General features: G+C 36.2%; 1 protein-coding gene across 1 annotated transcript; it reads right to left on the reverse strand.

Moving 5' to 3' along the window:
• Window positions 1-201: 201 nt before the first annotated feature.
• Window positions 202-1,119, reverse strand: LOC112460499. Its single transcript, XM_025025203.1, has one exon. It carries the CDS (start codon window positions 1,117-1,119, stop codon window positions 202-204), a length of 918 nt encoding a protein of 305 aa, XP_024880971.1.
• Between the last annotated feature and the right edge of the window lie 19,522 nt (window positions 1,120-20,641).

A 20,641-nucleotide genomic window follows, 5' to 3' on the forward strand; every position in this document is an offset into this window, starting at 1 on the left:
AATATCCAGCAATGCGTACTAAATCGTCCGAAATGTGTGAATGAAGCCAAGTTTCAAAAATTAAAATAATATGGAAGAAATTGGACGTCAAGAAAGCTTGAATTGCTCTAAATGGGCAGGAAGGGAGCTGGCATTCAAATGAGCAATCCTGAGGTGATCATTCGAGGTGGCACAAACACGGCCAACATTCGCAACGGCAGATCACTGCAATCCCGCCAGGTCAGTCTCAGAGGATATCAGTATAGGAGGCTGACTATGATCCTTGCGAACAAAAATACAACCATCCTTGCTCCACACATGCTTAAAAGAGGTCTGTCTTGCCTTAATTCTCGTCTGTCGTAACAAATTGTAGGCATGCGTCGGAAGTAATTCATTTACATAAATATTACCAGAGACATTAACCGAAAAAATATCACTAACCAGAAGTCTACGTCTGCCCCGCATAATCTTTATAATGTGGTCGCAAATTTCACGTGACTTAAGTGCCACGATGACCAATCTTTTACGTCCAGCAGTGCCACTCGAAATATTACCGGCCGATACGGAGCCAGACGCTGCAGCACTCACGACGGACGTATCCCGCCCGACCACATCACGGGTCTCGAGAACGTCGGAAACCAGATGAGATACCCCGAGTGCACGAAATACACTTTCGACGAGCACCCCTGAAGCATCGGTAATGGAGCTTGGAATTCCCGAGATAATAATTTCAGACGCTCCAGACACCCGCGATGCAGCAGACAGCCCGCGATCAACATGCTGAGAGCCCAGCAGCCGCGCACTCTGAGCCTCCAGCACCGCAATTCTCTCACCATGGCCCTCCACGATCTTTAAAATGTCCGGTATTTGATCGAGTTTTCGCGCAAAGTCCACGTTTACAGCTTCCTGCCGATCAATGAAAGCCGAGATTTTCTTGTCTGATCTCTCGAACACAGCCGTAAACTTTTTGTTCAAATCATCCAGCCTAGCAGCAGACTTCGTGTCAGCCTCTTCAATTCTCGTCAGAATAGACTGCAACAGCGCCTCGGTAGACTGCAATGGAGCACGAGGCACACCATCCACCGCACACTGCATAGCAGGGCTCTTATGACCCGCAGGTTGAGAACCATGTACATACATCCCTCGGTGTGAAAGGCATTGCTGACAATTGCACTTTGCAGCACCCACCAGCCGATTTAGTACAAGATACGCCTTAACACAGCCTGGGTGAAACAATTGCCTGCACTTCACGCACGATTTTGCCAAACCGGCAATAGTTTTGGAACACCTACTACACGTGCGCTGCATAGGCGCTGCCAACCAGACGCCCCAAGATCCCCACCGCTACTATCGATTATCGATTGTAGTATCGAGTAGGCCACGAGCAATCAGCCAGCCAGACGGCGGAGCTTGCATAGATCACGACAGGCGTCGCTCCGACAGCAACACGCACTCGGAAGAACAACGGAGTGCAGAAAAGAGCAGATCAGCAAGGCAGGCGCATACGCAACAGGTAGATGTCCTCCACGGAACAATTCCGACAATACGGTTAGAATAAGCAAATACTTATCACAGAAATGCTCTCAATTATACAGCAAGCACCTAATAGATACCAATTGTGCATGACAAGCAACAAAAGACATGCCGATACCTGCAACAAAATGGCCCGAAGGCAGCTTACGGCAGAAGAAAGACTCACTTGAAGCAGGAGCAAAGAGAACACACATGCAATGCTACTTACGAGATGAGATGAGAAAGAGAGAGAGAGAGAGAGAGAGAGAGAGAGAGAGAGAGAGAGAGAGAGAGAGAGAGAGAGAGAGAGAGAGAGAGAGAGAGAGAGAGAGAGAGAGACACACGAAACTCCATTAGTGTGATCTGTGATCATGTGTTGTGCTCGTGTATGGTGAGATAGAGAAACTGTACGATGAAGAGGGCTGACGATTTCTCAGCGCAAGCGTTGAGAGATAAGTGCAAGTCTAGGTTTGACTACAACCGGGACGAAAGCCGAGTTGTTTAACAAGCTTATGGAAAAGGACCCGAACGGCTCGTGGATTTCGGACAAAGAAAGACGATGATGCCCGTGAAACCGATACAGCCGCTGTTGGAATGCTTTCCGGATCAGTGCAGTGCGATCAACGTGAGTTAGAACTCGCGAGGAAACAAGCAGAGTTAGCCGAACAAGAGCTGGCATTGGCGCGCAAGAAAATAGAGTTGCTACATATTACTTAACAGCAAAATCAGCCAATGGACGGCCATTCGTCGAGAGCATCGTCGATAACCGAGTCAAGGCGCGGCCTAGGACGAACTTGTTAAGTCCCTTCCATGAAAACAACGACTGCTACGAAACATGGGAACGGCAATTGCGATTATTGAATACAACATACAAACTTGATGAAAGTGAGAAATAATTTCTTCAGATGAATCTTGAAGATTTGTTAGTGCAGATGAGAACGATGTTCTTCCATCAACCGAGCAGAGTAGCTTTGCGAAAGAAATTTGAAGAACGTTCCTGGAAACAAAGTGAAAGTTTCAGCGAGTACTTCCACGAGAACATGATACTTGCGAATCGAGTACCCATTGGCCCAGAGAACATGGTGGACTATCTCATAGACGGAATTCCGGACCCGACGCTTTGTGATCAGGAGCGCATTCAAAGATTTAATTCGACAGCCTCGTTACGATAAGCGTTTGACAAAGTGATGTTACGAGGAAAGACGGATAGCGGCGCAATTCCGAAGAACGGCGACCAGAAGCGATCTGCCAAGTCCAGTGACGAAGAAAGTGCAGCTACGACGCAGAAGGACGCTCAAAAAAGAAGATGCCATTCCTGTGGTGCAGCGACGCATCTCGCAGCAGAGTGCCCGACGAAAGAAATGGCGTAAAGTGTTTCGAGTGCCGTGAGTATGGACATGTGGCCGCGCAGTGTCTGAAAAAGCATATTTCGAAGGTCGTGCCGAAAGAAGTGTGTAGCGTGTCGAGATCCGTGCGTAAAAAATATTGGAAGGAAGTTGTAGTAAACGGATTCGAGACCACCGCGTTAATAGACACCGGTAGCGATTTGACCTTGATGCGAGAAGACAAGTAGGGTAACTCGAGGGAATATGCCATACTTAAGAAAAATATGATTTTTTTTTCCTATTTTTCTTTCTTTTTGAGGTATCTTTGCATACTGGTCTTTTTCCTTCTTTTATCTGTTATTTATATATAGTTTTAATGAAATATTTTGATTCTTTACTATTAAAAAGAAAGAAATACAAAAGTGTTGCAAAAGTGGCATATTACCTTCACATATACAAAAATGTATAGTAATTTAACTTTAGAAGAGCATTCTTGTCTAAAAACATGTAAAAGAATATTTTTATTACAATTTCAATAAAACACTAAGAAAATTCTAAAAAGCACGTTGTCATACTTGTTATACTGTACTTACCCCATAAAAACTATAATACTGACAGGAAGTAAGTAAAACTTGGGCAAAACGTCAGATATAATATTTTTAACAATTTCACAGTATTTACAATAACACTCCTAGCCATATCTTTGTTAAACATAACGAGTGGCAAGTGGCATATTCCCCACACTGGCAAATTCCCCCCAGTTACCCTATATTAAATTAGGCACGCCGCCGTTAGAGCAAGGTGAAATACGTTTTCGTGGAGTAGGAGCGCCGAATAACACAACGTTAAGTAGATTTTCCGCAAATTTGGTTGTCGATGATAATAGATTCTTGATAGACATTTATGTAATTCCCGACGATCTTATGCAGCACGAATTATTGATGGGTGCGGATTTTTTGAACACCATAGATCTTAGAGCAAGAAAAGGAGAAGTAACGATTGCGACAATAGAAAAAACGGTACAAGAGACTGACGATGTTCCCGAAATCTTAAGTATTAATTACGACTGCGAAATGAACGAAATTGACGTATCGAATATCGCGAATAAAGAGCACAGGCGCGAAGTTGAAAATTTAATTGAAGCATATAAGCCCGTAAAAACTCGCGATGTAAGTATTAAAATGACGATTATAGTCAAGGATGATCAACCCGTGTAACAGCAAGCGCGACGATTATCCAAAGCGGAAAAGGACGAAGTAAACGCGCATATTAAAGAATGGTTGCGAGACGACATTATACAGCCATCATTGTCTGAGTACGCAAGTCCGGTAGTACTAGTTAAGAAAAAAACGGCGTGACGCGATTATATGTAGACTATAGAAAAATCAATAAAAAAATCGTGAAAGATCAATTTCCATTACCGCTTATCGAAGATCAAATAGATTCATTACAAGATGCTAAAGTTTTTACAACTCTTGATCTTAAGAACGGATTTTTTCACGTACCACTGGACGAAGATAGTCGCAAATATACCTCATTTATCGTACCATCGCAATACAAATTTTTAGTAGTTCCTTTCGGATTGTGTAACTCACCCGCAGTTTTCCAAAAATATATTAATGCGGTACTTAGAGTACTTATTCAAGCGAAAGTTGCTTTGAGTTATATAGATAACATTATCATTCCGTCGTCAGACGAAGAAGAAGGCTTGAGACGATTAAAGATTGTATTAGAGACAGCCGCCGAATGCGGTCTAATTATTAATTGGAGTAAATGTCGTTTTTTGCAAAAGAGTCGAATACTTAGGACATGTTGTCGAGAGCGGAACTATCCGCCCCTCCCCGCGTAAAACGGAAGCTGTGTTGCGATTTCCAGAACCGAGTAATGTAAAGCAGGTGCAAAGTTTTATCGGCCCCACGAGTTATTTTCGAAAATTTATATTAGGATAGGTATTTATTGATTGCACGCCTGTTGACGAATTCGTTAAGAGCGAATGTACCATTCTATTTTGGTAAAGAAGAAAAAACTGTTTTCCGCGAACTTAAAAAGTTATTAAGCGATAAACCGGTATTGCAATTGTACAGCCCGAATCGCGAAACAGAGCTACATACGGACGCATCAAAGTACGGGTACGGTGCTATTTAATGCAACGCAATAGCGACGATCGAATGTTTCACCCAGTGTATTATGCAAATGGGAAAACCACAGAAGCCAAAGAAAAGTATCATAGTTACGAACTCAAAGTCCTTGCGATAGTGAAAGCATTGCAGAAATTTAGAGTCTATGTGTTAGGTATTCCATTTAAAATTGTTACGGACTGTCGCGCGTTTACGTTAACGATGAATAAGAAAAATTTATATGTTAGAGTACGCTACTCTAACTAATTTTTCTTATTCATCTCGCTGATGGGAATTGCTTTTTGAGGAATTCTCGTATACGATCGAACATCGGGCAGGGAAAAGTATGACCCATGTAGATGCACTTAGTCGTAACTCGTTACCGAATGTATTTGCGATAGATAAAAACGATGAAGGATTAATTGTCAAATTAAAAAAAGCGCAGAGTGAAGATAGCGAAGTGCGACAAATTATCAATTTAGCGAATCGTGGTTCTACCAAAGATTATATTATGCGTGACGGACTATTATTTAGATTGTGTGATAACGATGTGCGATTAGTGGTGCCGGCTTATGCAGTTACAAATAATACGGTGAGCTCATGAACAAGGGCATTTCTCGATTAACAAAACAGAGTTTTTAGTTAAAAGAGATTACTGGTTTGCGAATATGCGTGCGAAAATCGAGAAGGTAGTATTTAATTGTGTTGATTGTATTTTAGCGGAACGGAAGAAAGGTAAGCAAGACGGTTGGCTACATACGATCGATAAAGGCAGTGTACCGTTGGATATTTATCACATCGATCACTTGGGTCCTTTGCCGTCTACGAAAAAAAAACTATCGACATATCCTCGTAATTGTAGACGCGTTCAGTAAATTCGTTTGGTTGTACGCCGTTAAGAGTACGTGTACATCTGAAGTAATAGATCGACTTAAAAAACAGGCTGTGATTTTTGAAAATCTGAGACGGATTATTTCTGATAGAGGCACCGCCTTTTCATCTCAGGAGTTTAAAGAATATTGTAAGCAAGAGAACATCGAGCATGTACTTATCACGACTGGCGTACCGCGATCTAATGGTCAAGTAGAAACAATCAACCGAACTCTGATACTTTTGCTGACTAAATTGACGACGCCAAAACCAGATGAATGGTTTAAGGCCCAGTTTCACAAGTGTCGGTTAACTTTTAATCTTAGATTAACTCACTCTTTGTCTCCTTCTAACGTCCCCCTTAGAAAAAGACGAAGAGTAAGTTAATCTAAGATTAAAAGTTAACCGACACTTGTAAAACTGGCCCTAAGTATTTAGATATTGCGCAACAGTACATAAATTTAATACCGAGTAAAAGCACGGGATTTACACCGTTTAACTTACTTTTAGGAACGCATATGCGCCTTAAGAGTAACCCGCGAGTTAAAGAATTAATTGATTCGAAGTTAACTACTATTTTTCAGAACGAAAGAGACGAAATACGACTTTTAGCAAAGCAAAATATTTTAAAAATTTAACAGGAGAATCGGAGATGTTATAATAAAAAACGTAAAGAACCCAAGCGATACGAAAAGAACGATTTGGTAGCGATAAAGCGAATTCAGTTCGGACCTGGAATGAAATTAATGCCGAAATACTTAAGTCCTTATGCTGTCAAAAATTGTCTGCGAAATGATAGATATTTAGTGAGTAAGGTCGGAGAACATGAAAGTCCCCTACGGACCTCTACATCAGCGGACCATATGAAACCTTGGGTGGATGATGCGGAGAATTCTGACTAAGAGTAACCACAGTTGAGGACAACTGTGATGGCAGGATAGCCGCGATAGTACGATTCTAAATAGGTTTTTATTATAATAGCACAGTATAAGAATATACAGTAGGGATAAAACACGTTGGCATCTTCGATCTTTTTCAGCTGACTTTCCAGGGTCCGCCATGTCGTTGGGCTGCTAGTATCGTATCAATAGTAGAAACCATCGCCACTAAAAAATATTTTTAATATTTACAAATTATAATAAAATGATAAAAATATGATCACAGCACACATCCGATATATTATTTTGCTTGAATAAAGAAAGTACAAAGTTATAACACAAAATATGAAAGCGGCATGACGGTAACGTTCATTGAGTTTGGTTATCTCTATCGTTATGAGCAATTACAGAGATACTGTAGGGTCATTGCTTTGAACGGGATTGGGTGCATTCTAAGAACATGGTCGCTTGAGATGCGCAAGCAGATCTGCGCGGCTGAATTGAACACGAAGAATTGTCTCTACTGTATATTCTTATACTGTGATAATTGTTTAGTCTATTTTAAATTTCGCGCACTTTTACGTCACACTGTCCAGAAAACGTAAGGGAGACCGGGACAAATTCGACACCGAGGCAAACTTAACACTAGCAATTTTGTACCTAAAGAAACACTCTTTAAATGTGTACCATTTGCTTGAAAATTTTAATTAATTGTTAAAAATTGCCTTTGAAAAAATCGTGTCGAGTTTGCCCCGGTCTCCCCTACATAAAACTTGATTTTTAGATAAAATAATTATTTTGTTGGAAACATTATATAGACGTGTTTCTCAAATGATTTCACGTTGATTAAAAAGAAAAAAATTGTTTTTAAAATTATATCTGCTAACTATACGCTCTCAATTAACTTTTATCAATTTTAAATAAAAACTATTATTTCCTAAACTATGAAGATATATTCTTAAATTTGTCCAACGATTCCCAAACATTTGCAATAATAAAAAATAAGAAATATTGAATTTATCTGCTAAGTATACGGAGATTAGACAGAGACATAAACAAGGATAGCACCTACATTGCACGCACACATACGCATGAATTGTCATACACACTGTACTCTTATATTAGATTTCTAATCTCGATTTGGAGGGTATATCGATGTTTTTCTTGTTGTGCAATTCAAGGAAACTCGTTTTCACGTTTGTATCAATGGTATATCTCTATGAAGCACATCTTGTAATGAGTTGACAGCGATCGTTGCAACTTGAGACGTCATATTAAGATAAAAGTAGGTAAGGAAATCTGTAATTCCGTAATTTTTCTCGTTTTTTATATAAAATGGGAGTTTTCCTGAATCATTGATGTAGTAGTAGTAGTAGTAGTAGTATTTTATTATTTCCATCTCTTCACAGGATTTGAAAGGCGTTTTTTATAGAAACGTTCCCAAAATCTTTACAATTAATGGGTACCTTAGCCAAATATAGCAATACACTCTCCATAAAGCCTCCAGCCCTACAGCTCGATCAAATTCTTTTCACCTATCTGGACCTCCCCTCTCCGCTCCTCTCTTTCCCTCCGCCACTCTTTCCCTCGCTGCTATATTCTCCCTCCTGCTCCCCTCCCTTCTCCCTGTTTCTTATCTTGTCTATTCTTTTTATTATCTCTCGTCCTTTCCCTCCTTCCTCCAGCACCTCCTGTATTGGAATATCAACTCTGGTTGCCTCGCATTCCTTCAGTATATGAAACATGCTTTCTTCTTCTCTTCTGCAGACTTCGCATTTTCTTTGTTCTTCTTCTCTTCAGTACTGGCTCCCTCTCGCTTCATTTCCGCATCTGTATCTTGCTATCAAATTCCCGTCCTTCTTCTTCATTTTTTTTCTTAGATATTCTGAAATTTCCTTCGTCAATATATGCTTGTATACCTAATTAAACTTTGAGTCCGCTATCTTTGCTTTTCACTTCTCTCCTTCCTTTCTTTCGATTCTCTCCATTACTAATTGAGCAATTCTTTTTGGTCTCTCCCTCTTTCTTTTCTCTTTCATCTCCTCCTTGCTTACTTCTGATTTCTTTCGCTTCTTTTCTCTTCTTTTCTCATCTGGTTTCCTCTCCTCTTTTTTTTTCCCTGTTTAGTTCTTTTATAAACCCCAGCACTATCTTCTTGTCCGTTTTCCTTGCTGTCTCTTCGTATTTTACTGCTTTTTATTTTACCTCCATCCTTATTTCCCTCATCTTCGTCTCCTCTAACAAAATATAATTCGGCGTTCTTCTGTCATGTCCTAAGATCCATTTAACGTATTTTTTCTTCACTCTGTCTAGTCTTTCATCATTTTTCCACTCCCATACTTCTGCCCCGTACATCGCTATACTTCCCACTAGTGCGTTAAACATCTTCATTCTTCTCTCAAAGTCGTCATTGAACAGCCTCTCTCCAATACTCCATGTCTGTTCCATCGCAATCATCGCCCTCCTCAATCTTTCTTCTAAATGCTTCTCTGCGCCTCCATTTTTTTGGATTATATATATATATATATATAATATATATAATATATATATAATATATATATAATATATATATATATATATATATATATATAATACCTATAACCTAGGTATTTCATTTCTTTCACTTCTTCGATGTTTTCCTCTCTCCACTTCTACTCTCTTCTTCCTCTCGCCCTTTCCTTTTTTTGAACACTAATACCTTGGATTTCCCTGGTTCAGTAATAAGCCTTTCCTTTCCACGTATTTCCTGAATCTCCTCATCATTCCCTTTAATTCTTGCCCACTTGTTGCTATTAATATGTCATCTGCATGATTGTTCAAAATTTTTCTTTTCCTACTACTGTCCTTCCTGTCTGTTCCTTTCTCATTTTTGCCTCCAAGTCCGCTAGATACATTAAATAGCGTAGAGCTCAGTGGCCATCCTTGTCTTACTCCTCTTTTTGTCCAAAATGCCTTTGAACTTTTGCTTCCTACTCTTACCACATTTTTATCTCTCTGTACGTCTCCATTATTTTTCTCCTCAAGCTTTCTCCCATTTCCAGCTTCTTTAGCATTTCTCCAAGCTTAGTCCTGTCCATCCTATCAAACACCGCCTTTAAGTCCGCGAAGAATGTAAATAGTTTCCCTTTCTTCTTAGTCAGCTCTCTATTCGCTACATAATTTAGCGTGTACACTGCATTGATAGTTCCTCTTCTTTCTCTAAACCCAAATTGTCTTTCTTCCATTTTCTTCTCTATTACCTTCTTTAGTCTTTCCTTTAACACTTTCGCGTATCTTGTAGGCTGTGTCTATAAATGTGACTCCTCTGTAATTTGTCACTTTGTTCCTCTCTCCCCTCTTGTATATCGAGCATATCACTCCGTTATTTCACTCCTCCGAGATTCCTCCTTCCTTCCATATTTTATTTAACAACGTTACAACACTTCCCCTACTTTCGTCATCAGTCTCCAAGCTTCATTTTCTATTCCATTTTCAACTGGAGCTTTACTCTTTCTTTGTTCCAATAATTGTTTTAAGATTTCCTCTCTTGTCAGTTCTTCCTCCTCTCCCTCCGCATTTTCCCTCACTCGTTGTTCCTTCTCTCCCTCCGTCATTTCTTCTCCCTCTTCCGTTGTTACTATTTCCTTTGAACCTCCTAGTAACTCCATGAAATGCGTAGTCCATTCTTCCATCTTGATGCTTTCGTCTACCCTTCTCTCTTTTTTCTGTATTTGTTTATATATCTCCATACTTTTTTCTCTGTTCTGATTGCTTTGATCCTTTCCTCCTCTTCGGTTTAGTGTTTTTTTTTTCTTTTTTACACCATTCTTTGTACTCTTTTCTTTTTCTGACAAATTCTTCTGTGCTTATTTTCCCTCTTTTCATTTATCGGAGTTCCTTTCTTAGCTCTCTTTTCTTCCTTTTCCATTCCTTATTATGCCACATCCTTCTTCTTATCTTCTAAAATATAATCTTTTTCTTCACTTTTGTAATCAAACTCTTCAATTTTTTTTCCAGTTCTCGATCCAAATTTTTCTGCTCTCCACCTGTTCATATTTCTATCCTGCACATTTTCCATGGTATTGCTCAATCCCTTCCTCTATCCATACACTTATATCCTTTTCTGTCATATCTCTCTTTCCTTCCCTCCTGCTTTCCTTACCTTCTAACTCTACATCTAGCGGTACATGTCTGACTCCGATTTATCTCCCTTCCTTACTCTTTACATCTTCCCATGTTTTTCCATTTACTACAACGTAGTCTATGACCAACGCTCCTGTTTCTCCTATATATGTCCATTCTCCTTCCTTCTCGCCGCTCCCGTTTAATATCATCCATCCTCTCTCTGAATCATTGATGTATGTACTGCAATTATAGAGAAGCATTTTTAATTCTGTCACATTAATATGGCGCTACATGAGTAGAAAGAAAATGGTAATTTGGTTGGTAAAACAGACGAGTCCAGCATCCCCTTAATATTTTTAGGTGTACCCTGCAGATAGCAACGTGTCTGCATTGTTGCTGGCATTTTGCTGACAACATAGTATGTGTTGCTATCAGAATTGCGGCCACTGAGTGCACATTTGTCGGCAAGTTGATGTGGAATATAGGAGAATAAACCCGGGCCCGTGGAATATATATATATATATCTCACAAAAATTAAAGAAACACTTACATTTTTTTAAAAACTAGGCAAAATATGAGCAGCTGTATCTTCGTTGAAAATAAACAAAATTTAAGTTTTAAAAAAGGGTTTTAAAACTTGAAATCTCTACTTTCAGAAGATCACTATTTTTTTTTAATTTCTGTGAGTTTGGTAATTTTTACATATAGAAAACCACGAGCTGGACAAAATGGGAAATTTTCTTCTCATTTTGTGAGCCTGTCACGTGAGCCCAAAAAAATCCTGCAAAATTTTTTGACTTTCCAATGTGAAAGCTCGAAGTTTTTCCTACAAAATCTTTTTTTAAAAATGTTTCTACGATTTTTTGTTACTGAGTTATCGCGAATTGAATAAGAAATGAGCATTTTGATTGCTCATAGCTCCGTTAAAAATCATCGTACCGCAATTCGTAAAATGGATTCTTAAAGCTAAAACTTTGCTCTATCAAGTGGTATAATCACCAACTTTTTCATAATGATTTTTGGATAGTGAGTAAAAATGTCGTACAAATTTGCAATTTTTTACTTTCTTATTTAGATACAAAAAACAATTGTGCAGAACAACAACAAAAATTTATTTTTTACGTTTTTTGTACTGTTAAGTACCCTACATTTAAAAAAAATTTGCCGAATAGCTATGAGATTTTTTTCATGGTGGCCACTATGGTTTTACGGGACAAAACGTATAAAAAATTGTGAAATTGCTTAATTTCAATAAAAATCAAGAAAAGAAAATTAAAAATAACGTTTGGCAGACGTTAAAAAACTGTTTTCAATTACGCTGACAATACATTGAAGATGAGTGTGTCAGCATAAGCTAGAAAGACTTTTTTTCATAAAAAACTAATGTTTTGTGTTTTCGATCTTTAATTAAACAATTTCACAATTTTTTATACGTTTTCCCTCGTAAAACCATAGTGGCCACCATGAAGAAAATCTCATAGCTATTCGGCAAATTTTTTTTAAATGTAGGGTACTTAACAGTACAAAAAAACGAAAAAAATAAATTTTTGTTGTTGTTCTGCACAATTGTTTTTTGGATCTAAATAAGGAAGTAAAAAATTACAAATTTGTACGACATTTTTACTCACTATCCAAAAATCATTATGAAAAGAATTGGCGATTATACCACTTGATAAAGCAAAGTTTTAGCTTTAAGAATCCATTTTGCGAATTGCGGTACGATAATTTTTAATGGAGTTATGAGCAATCAAAATGCTCATTTCTTATTCAATTCGCGATAACTCAGTAACAAAAAATCGTAGAAACATTTTTAAAAAAAGATTTTGTAGGAAAAACTTCGAGCTTTCACATTGGAAAGTCAAAAAATTTTGCAGGATTTTTTTGGGCTCACGTGACAGGCTCACAAAATGAGAAGAAAATTTCCCATTTTGTCCAGCTCGTGGTTTTCTATATGTAAAAATTACCAAACTCACAAAAATTAAAAAAAAATAGTGATCTTCTGAAAGTAGAGATTTCAAGTTTTAAAACCCTTTTTTAAAACTTAAATTTTGTTTATTTTTAACGAAGATACAGCTGCTCATATTTTGCCTAGTTTTCAAAAAAATTTAAGTGTTTCTTTAATTTTTGTAAGATATATATATATTCCACGGGCCCGGGTTTATTCTCATATATTCCACATCAACTTGCCGACAAATATGGACTCAGTGGCCACAATTCTGATAGCAACACATAAAAGTGACGTGGATTGTTTTTACTCCTTATCCCCCCATCTGTCCAAAATTGGTATGGACGGATTTTAATAACTAAGGGCGGAAAATGTTCGTCTTGAAAAGAGCTTTCAAAAGGCGTGTGGCATATATGCGCAATTCAACATGGCGTCCCGATATATATATATGGGACAATCCACGTCACTTATATATATACGATTATATATATATATATATATATATATATATATATATGTAATCCTCTTTTCTCTATTTATCAAAGATTTATGAAAGTTACATACATTTCCGTTGTCCAACGTCACATTGACCATCTTTGACTACCCGGGAAAAAAACCTCTTATTTATTCATATTAGTTTATATTCATAAATGTATGATTATATATGATCATATAAGAAATGGAAAATATAATCTTTAATTAAATTATGATAAAAGCTTATATATGGTCATATATGATTATATAATATTATATATAAGGACATATATATTTAAATAAGTTTCAGAAAATTGTTATATATTGTTGCGCTCGCCGTGTCACTCTTTCACTCACTCACACTCACGCGCTCGCACTTCCGAAGCTGGCGGAAATAAAGGGAACTCTGTGTTAAACGGCAAAACAATCTGTATGTTTATTCGTTACAAGAGAACGCGGACACACGTCTAAATGGTCCAGTGGCTCGAGAACAAATCTGACGGTCGTTATTTATTCAATCCGGCTCGTTGCTAAGGACGCTTCACGACTTACTTGTACCGGGCATCTCGCTCGAGCTCAGCGTGGATGCAACACTACCTTCCCTCTTCAGATTGTCGTCCCGACAATCCAACTGGGTAGTGTGCAATTGGTTCTCCCTAAGTAAAGACTCCAAGGTTCCTGAACAGTTCCTTGCCCTCCCCGAGCTGCTGCTACAGGTTACCGGGCACCGTCCTCCCCCGGATCCACCCTCGAACGTCACACGTCCTTCCTCAGGGAATCCGTCCTTAGGGCAAGTCCCCAACCGGCCTCTCTTCTGGAGAGAGTTGGCCAGACTCTCCTTCTCCGCCGACTCCAGGGCGACCTCTCAATCTTCCGCTCAGCGTTGCCCTCTTCGACCCATCGTTGTCCTCTTCAACTGCAAACACCGGATCTCTTCAAAATTCTTTGGACAAGGGAGGAGGAACTTCCTAAGGACCCAACGTCATTCAGATTCCCCGAGTCCCTGCCTCGGCATTTGCCCAAGTTCCTCGGAAAACCTCAGTCGAAAACCGAGGGAGGCAGACTTCTTTAGAAGAAAAAACAGATTTCCTTCTTCCTCAGGTGGGTCTCAGCCAGTAAGGAATGTTTCCCATGGGTAGACCGCTCTTTGGATTGTAGGCTCTACTCGGGAAAGAAACAAATAATACACGCAATAACGTTGAACAAATAACTTAACTTCTTTAGTAAATAAAAGAACACTTTCTTAACTTAAAAAAAAAACATTTAAATAAAATTTTTTATTTGAATTGAACAGGCAGCTAACCGGGCTCCATCCTACTCTAACAATTCTTGTATGTTCTTTCAAAAAAAGGTGCTAGCCTACCTGACAATGAGTGAACCACCTTTTTCTTATGTCTAGGTGTCTTTTGGATACAATACACTACATCGTTAAATTTCTTCACCACCTGGAAGGGTTCTTCCCAGTTACTCTGCAATTTCGGGGCTTTCCTCTCGACTCTTCGAGAGTTATAGAGCCAAACTCTTTGTCCCTCCTGGAAGAGAACTTGCCTAACTCCACGATCATACCAGCTCTTCACTCGAGAAGATCTAACATTTATCCTCTTTCTGACTTCGGAATGGATTTCCTCCAATCTCTCCTTTAGAGTCTTAACAAAGTTCCCCACCAGAGGCGATTCCTCATCTTGAAGCTTTGGGGGACTCCCTCGCAACAAATCTATGGTAACCTGAGATCTCGGGCAAAGTATAACTCCGCAGTCATTCCGGTGGTCTCATGCTTCGAAGATTTATATGCCAAAAGGAACATAGGAATCCAACGATCCCAGTCTTTCTGATTCGCAAAAATGTACTTTGCCAAATAATTAATTATTGTTTGATGTTGACGCTTGACCTGGCCATCAGACTAGGGATGTAAAGCAGTGGTATGAGTTTTTCTAACTCCATTAACTCTGAGAAAAGCTTTGATTCGAAATTTCTCCTCTGGTCAGTATGAACTTCCGCGGGTACTCCATGCCTGGAGTTAAACTGACTGACGAAGATCTCTGCCACAGTTCTCGCCCTAACATTCTTTAAGGGGAAAGCTTCCACCCATTTGGTAAACAGTCTACAATGACGAGCAAGTACTTATTTCCAGAAGAAGTCGTAGGAAGTGGGCCAAGGATGTTCATTTAAACCTTCTCGAAAGGAGTTCCGATATTACAAAACCTGTAACGAAGATTTCCTCTTTTCTGTGGGGCCCTTCTTAGAAACACAAATTCTACAGAATTTACACCAGTCCTCGACATCCTGCTTGCACGTAGCCCAATAGAAACGCCTTCGAACATTTTCTAAAGTTTTACAATTAGTCACCCCAAAATGTCCACCTGATGGAGAGTCGTGCGCCTCCTCCAAAACTTCCTTTACACGCTTACGAGGAACAATAAGCTGAAGAAAGCTGGATTTTAAATTCGGAGCTTCCCATCTCTTATAAAGAATTCCTTCTCGCAGAATCAGAGCGTCCCAGTACATCCAATAAATCTGGGCAAAAACTGAAATAGTGGGATCCTCCTCCTCCTTCTTATTTCTGAGAAAGAACCGCGCAAATACCAACATTAGAAGCATCCGTATCTAATACGAACTTGCCTTCGCCTTTTGGAAAAGAAAGCATCGGGGAGGAAGACAATATTTGCTTCAATTTTTCGAAAGCATTTTGGAATTTATTTCCCCACACAAACTTAATCTGATTTTCCGTTAACGCGTAAAGAGACCAAAGAAGACAAACCTTTTACAAATTTACGGTAATATGAACAGAATCCGAGGAAGCTACGTAATTGTTGGGTGCCGGCCAATCTTTGACGGCAGCAATTTTTTCGGGATTTGTAGTAACGCCATCCGCAGAAATTACATGCCCGAAGTATTTAACATTTTTTTGAAAAAGAACACATTTCTTTGGGTTAATCTTTAAGTATGCTTCCCGTAAACGTAAAAGTACTGTTTTGAGATTTTCTAACATTTCAGTAAAAGTTTTCCCGAAAATGATTACGTCGTCCAAATAGACTAAACAAATTTTTGATAGCAATCCCCGCAAGATTTTTTCCATCAAACGTTCGAATGTGGCAGGGGCGTTACACAAACCGAAGCAGGGCATTACTGTAAATTGCCAGAGCCCTCTGCCGATAGAGACAGCCGTTTTTTCTCTGGCCTCAGGACGGATTTTTATTTGCCAGTAGCCGCTTTTAAAATCTAGCGTAGAAAACAAAAAATTACCTGATAGCTGGTCAAAATATCGTCGATTCTGGGGAGAGCAAATGTCTTTTTCGATAATGGCATTTTTTTTTACTTCCCGATAGTCCACACATATTCTTAAAGTGCCATCTTACTTTCTCACTAAGACTGCAGGAGAAACCCAGGGACTATACGATTCCTCTATTATTCCGTGTGATCTCATTTCCTCTAAAATTTTATTTACCTCATTTCTCATATGTATTGGAATTCTGCGGGGTACCTGTTTAATGGGAAGAGAGTCTTTTACATTGATAACATGTTTGACAACATTACAGTTCCCGGCAACAATATCTTGAGAAAATACATCTTCATATTCATTCAAAAAGTCGGTAAAAACCTCTTTCTGCGCTTCTTCCAAATTATTCTTCCGGAATTGTTTTCAAAAAGTTCATTTAAGATAGAGGGGACTTTTCTAGGATTCTCTATTCGAAAGCAATTTTTTTTCCAATAGACTTAGTATTTCCAAAAGCAAACTCGAAAACATTTTTTAAATTGACCATTTTCAGAAAATCAACTCCTAACAAACATTCATCATTAATTTCCGCCACATACATAAGAATTATAACCGAATATTTACCAATTTCTACTTTCGCTTTGACTTTGAATTTGACTGAAACCTTTTCCCCCGTAGGGTACCTTAAATTGAAATCCTTAACTTGTACTGTCTTCATACTTTTCTTCACCATCTTACTACTTAAAATGGAAAAGTCCGCGCTCGTATCTATCTTAAAAAAACAACTCTCTCCTTCCAACTTTCCAAAATAACAAAAATTGCCATGTTTAATTCTCTTAACATTACATTCTACAAAATGATTAACATTCGGGACATCTTTCTCACAAGTCGGACTCGCCCCGCCAAGTTCAATTAACATTATTTTATATAATTTGACCTGATAACAATGGAAATATGAATGTGAAAATATTCTCTCAATGTAATGATGTCAAATCATATAAAATAGTTTAAAAAAATAAAAATAAATAAATAGTATAAACGTTATATAATATGGCATAATTTTTAAATATATTTTTTATTTATTTTATGTTTATTTTTAATTTTTAATTTTATTTATTTATTTAATTTTCAAATAAATCTGTTTGCTATTTTCACAGATATAATATACGTGTTTTTTTCATTAACTATATGACTTAATTGTTACATGCTATCCGTTAAAGTTCCCTAATTTATAATATTCCATTAAAAAAAAGTAATTCAATAATAAAAATAAGTAAAAATGCAATTAAAAAATAGAAAATATTCAAATTTCCTCTTTACCTATAAATCCTCAGGATTGCTGTCTATAAATTTATCAAATTTTTTAATAGCCATCGGTAGAGTTTATCTTATTTAAAAAAAATTATTTTCGAAAAAAAATGAAGAAAAAGTCCCTTAAAAAATTGAAGTTATTGGAATCCCATTTTTATATATGGCTTAAAAATTTTGAAATTAAGTTTAGAAATTGTGAGATTTTTTTGAAAAAAATCAAAATGGTCGCATTGAGAAAAACAAACATTTTTTACCTAAATTTTAATAAAAAACAGTTATATTGTCCATTAAAAATTTATTCGATATTTTCTTCGAAAAATACAGCAAAAAAAACGAAAAAAAAATTACCTCATTTTTTACAATATCTTTTTTCTTCTTAAAGTTACAGGCATTTAAAATTTTTCAAATTTTAAACTGCATTTTTTTTAATCCATAACTTAAGTACGGGTAAAGATAAAAATCTAAAAAAAAAAAATTATGGAAGTTACTTTTATTTAGTATGAAAACACAAAAAAAATTCGGCCAAATAAAAAATGGTCGATGAAAATCATCGGTTGAGTTGGCATGGAATGCCCCATATATTTATTATATAACAGTTTTTTTCACAAATTATTACAGGTAATTTCACTATTTACGAAAATATTTAATAAAAATTAATGTCAATTAAAAAAAATTAAGTATCTTATGCAAAATTAAAAAAAAAAGAAAATTTAAAAAACATAAGCAATGAGAAATGCCGTTTTCGGTCGAAGCCGATCTTGGTGCTCAATAATATTTTACAATGTCAATTTTATTATTACTAGACACTACAGACGCGCGCTACGCGCGCGCTATTTATCTTTAACATTTCACTATTAACCTTATTATACACAACTGTCAAAATATACAATGACAGCTGCAAATGAAGTAAGCGCAGCAAGAAAACCAATCGGCATCGCGGAAAAGCGACAACAATAAACTTCACATCTCCTTTTTAGAAAAGGAAATACATTTTTTAGTTTTTTAAACTGCGTGCCAATATGGACTTTGTCGGACTTAAAACGCAATTGTGTAAACTGAAACTAAAAATAATATCTCATATTAATTTGATTGTCAAGTAAAATAAAATCTAACCTAAGTGGTAGCTTTATATCTTTTTCACAAAATTATATTATCTAAATTAACTCAAAAGTGACATGTATTAAAAAAAAAAATGTAAAATCTTTAATTTCTTCTTCACAAAATTATATTACCTAACTTAACTCAAGTGACATGTATCTAACCTAAGTGATAGCTTTATATCTTTTTCACAAAATTATATTACCTAACTTAACTCAAGTGACATGTATTTCAAAAAAAAGATGTGAAATCTTTATAAGATCTTTATTTTCTTCTTCACAAAATTATATTACCTAACTTAACTCAAGTGACATGTATTTCAAAAAAAGATGTAAAATCTTTAAATTAAATTGCGCCAATTGTAAAGAGAATATGTATATTGCTTTGAAAGATAATTGTTATGCAACTACTTTAAAAAAATAAAACCTAAGTGGTGTCTTCGTATTCCTATTCAAGGGTCTTCCTATTCTAACCCAAGTGATAATAGCTTCTTAATTCTTTTTAACAAATTTTTAATATTACAAAGAATCATTTTAATTACAAAGAATCAAAGAAATAACAGTAAAAATAAAAATATTTAATTAAAACAAAATAAATAAATTTTTCTTGTAAAAAAACTTGGCGCTGCTAGACTTTGAAATTTAAACATTAAAATCTAAACATTAATACTAAGATTTTTGATTGAATAAAAAAACAATAAACATAATTTAAGAAAGAATGCAACAGGAGTAAAAAAGCAGCGCCAAGTTTTTTTACAAGAAAAATTTATTTATTTTGTTTTATTTATTATTTAATGTAATTTTTGTTTAATTTATTTATTTTAATTAAATATTTTTATTTTGTACTGTTACTTTTTTAATTCTTTGTAATTAATATGATTCTTTGTAATATTAAAAATTTGTTAAAGAGAATTAAGAAGCTATTACCACTTGGGTTAGAATAGGAAGATCCTTGAATAGGAATACGAAGATATCACTTGAGTTTTACTTCTTTAAAGTAGTTACATAACAATTGTCTTTCAAATCAATATATATATTCTCTTTACAATTGACGCAATTTAATTTAAAGATTTCACATCTTTTTTTTAAATACATGTCACTTGAGTTAAGTTAGGTAATATAATTTTGTGAAGAAGAAAATAAAGATCTTAAATATTTCACATTTTTTTTTTAAATACATGTCACTGAAGTTAAGTTAGGTAATATAATTTTGTGAAAAAGATATAAAGCTACCTCTTAGGTTAGATACATGTCACTTGAGTTAAGTTAGGTAATATAATTTTGTGAAGAAGAAATTAAAGATTTTACAGTTTTTTTTTTAATACATGTCACTTGAGTTAACTTAGATAATATATTTTTGTGAAAAAAATATAAAGCTACCACTTAGGTTAGATTTTTGAATTTACAAAATACATTGCGTGTACTTGGCACTTTTTTTACCTTTTTAAAAAAAAGTAATTTTGTACTGATATCACCTATTTTGTAGTGTTAAGCAAGGATCTGCAAAACATTTTTATTTTTTATTTTTTAATTATTCACAAAATTAGCAATAACAACAAATACATAAAAATTAATAATATTTAAGTAAAAGTAAATTATACATTTCTCACAAAAATTGAAGAAACACTAAATTTATCTTTAAAAATAGGCAAAATTCAAGCAGCTGTAACATTGTTAAAAATAAATAAAATTTAAATTTCAAGCTTAAAACCTCTACTTCCCTTACAAAAAAGTATTACTAGCTGGTTAGTAATAAATACTTATTTTGTGTATTAATAATACTAAAATTAAGTATTTATTAGTACTTGAATCACT

The sequence above is a fragment of the Temnothorax curvispinosus genome, unplaced genomic scaffold, assembly GCF_003070985.1.
Source record: "Temnothorax curvispinosus isolate PA1 unplaced genomic scaffold, ASM307098v1 QBEX01010600.1, whole genome shotgun sequence".
NCBI lineage: Eukaryota > Metazoa > Arthropoda > Insecta > Hymenoptera > Formicidae > Temnothorax > Temnothorax curvispinosus.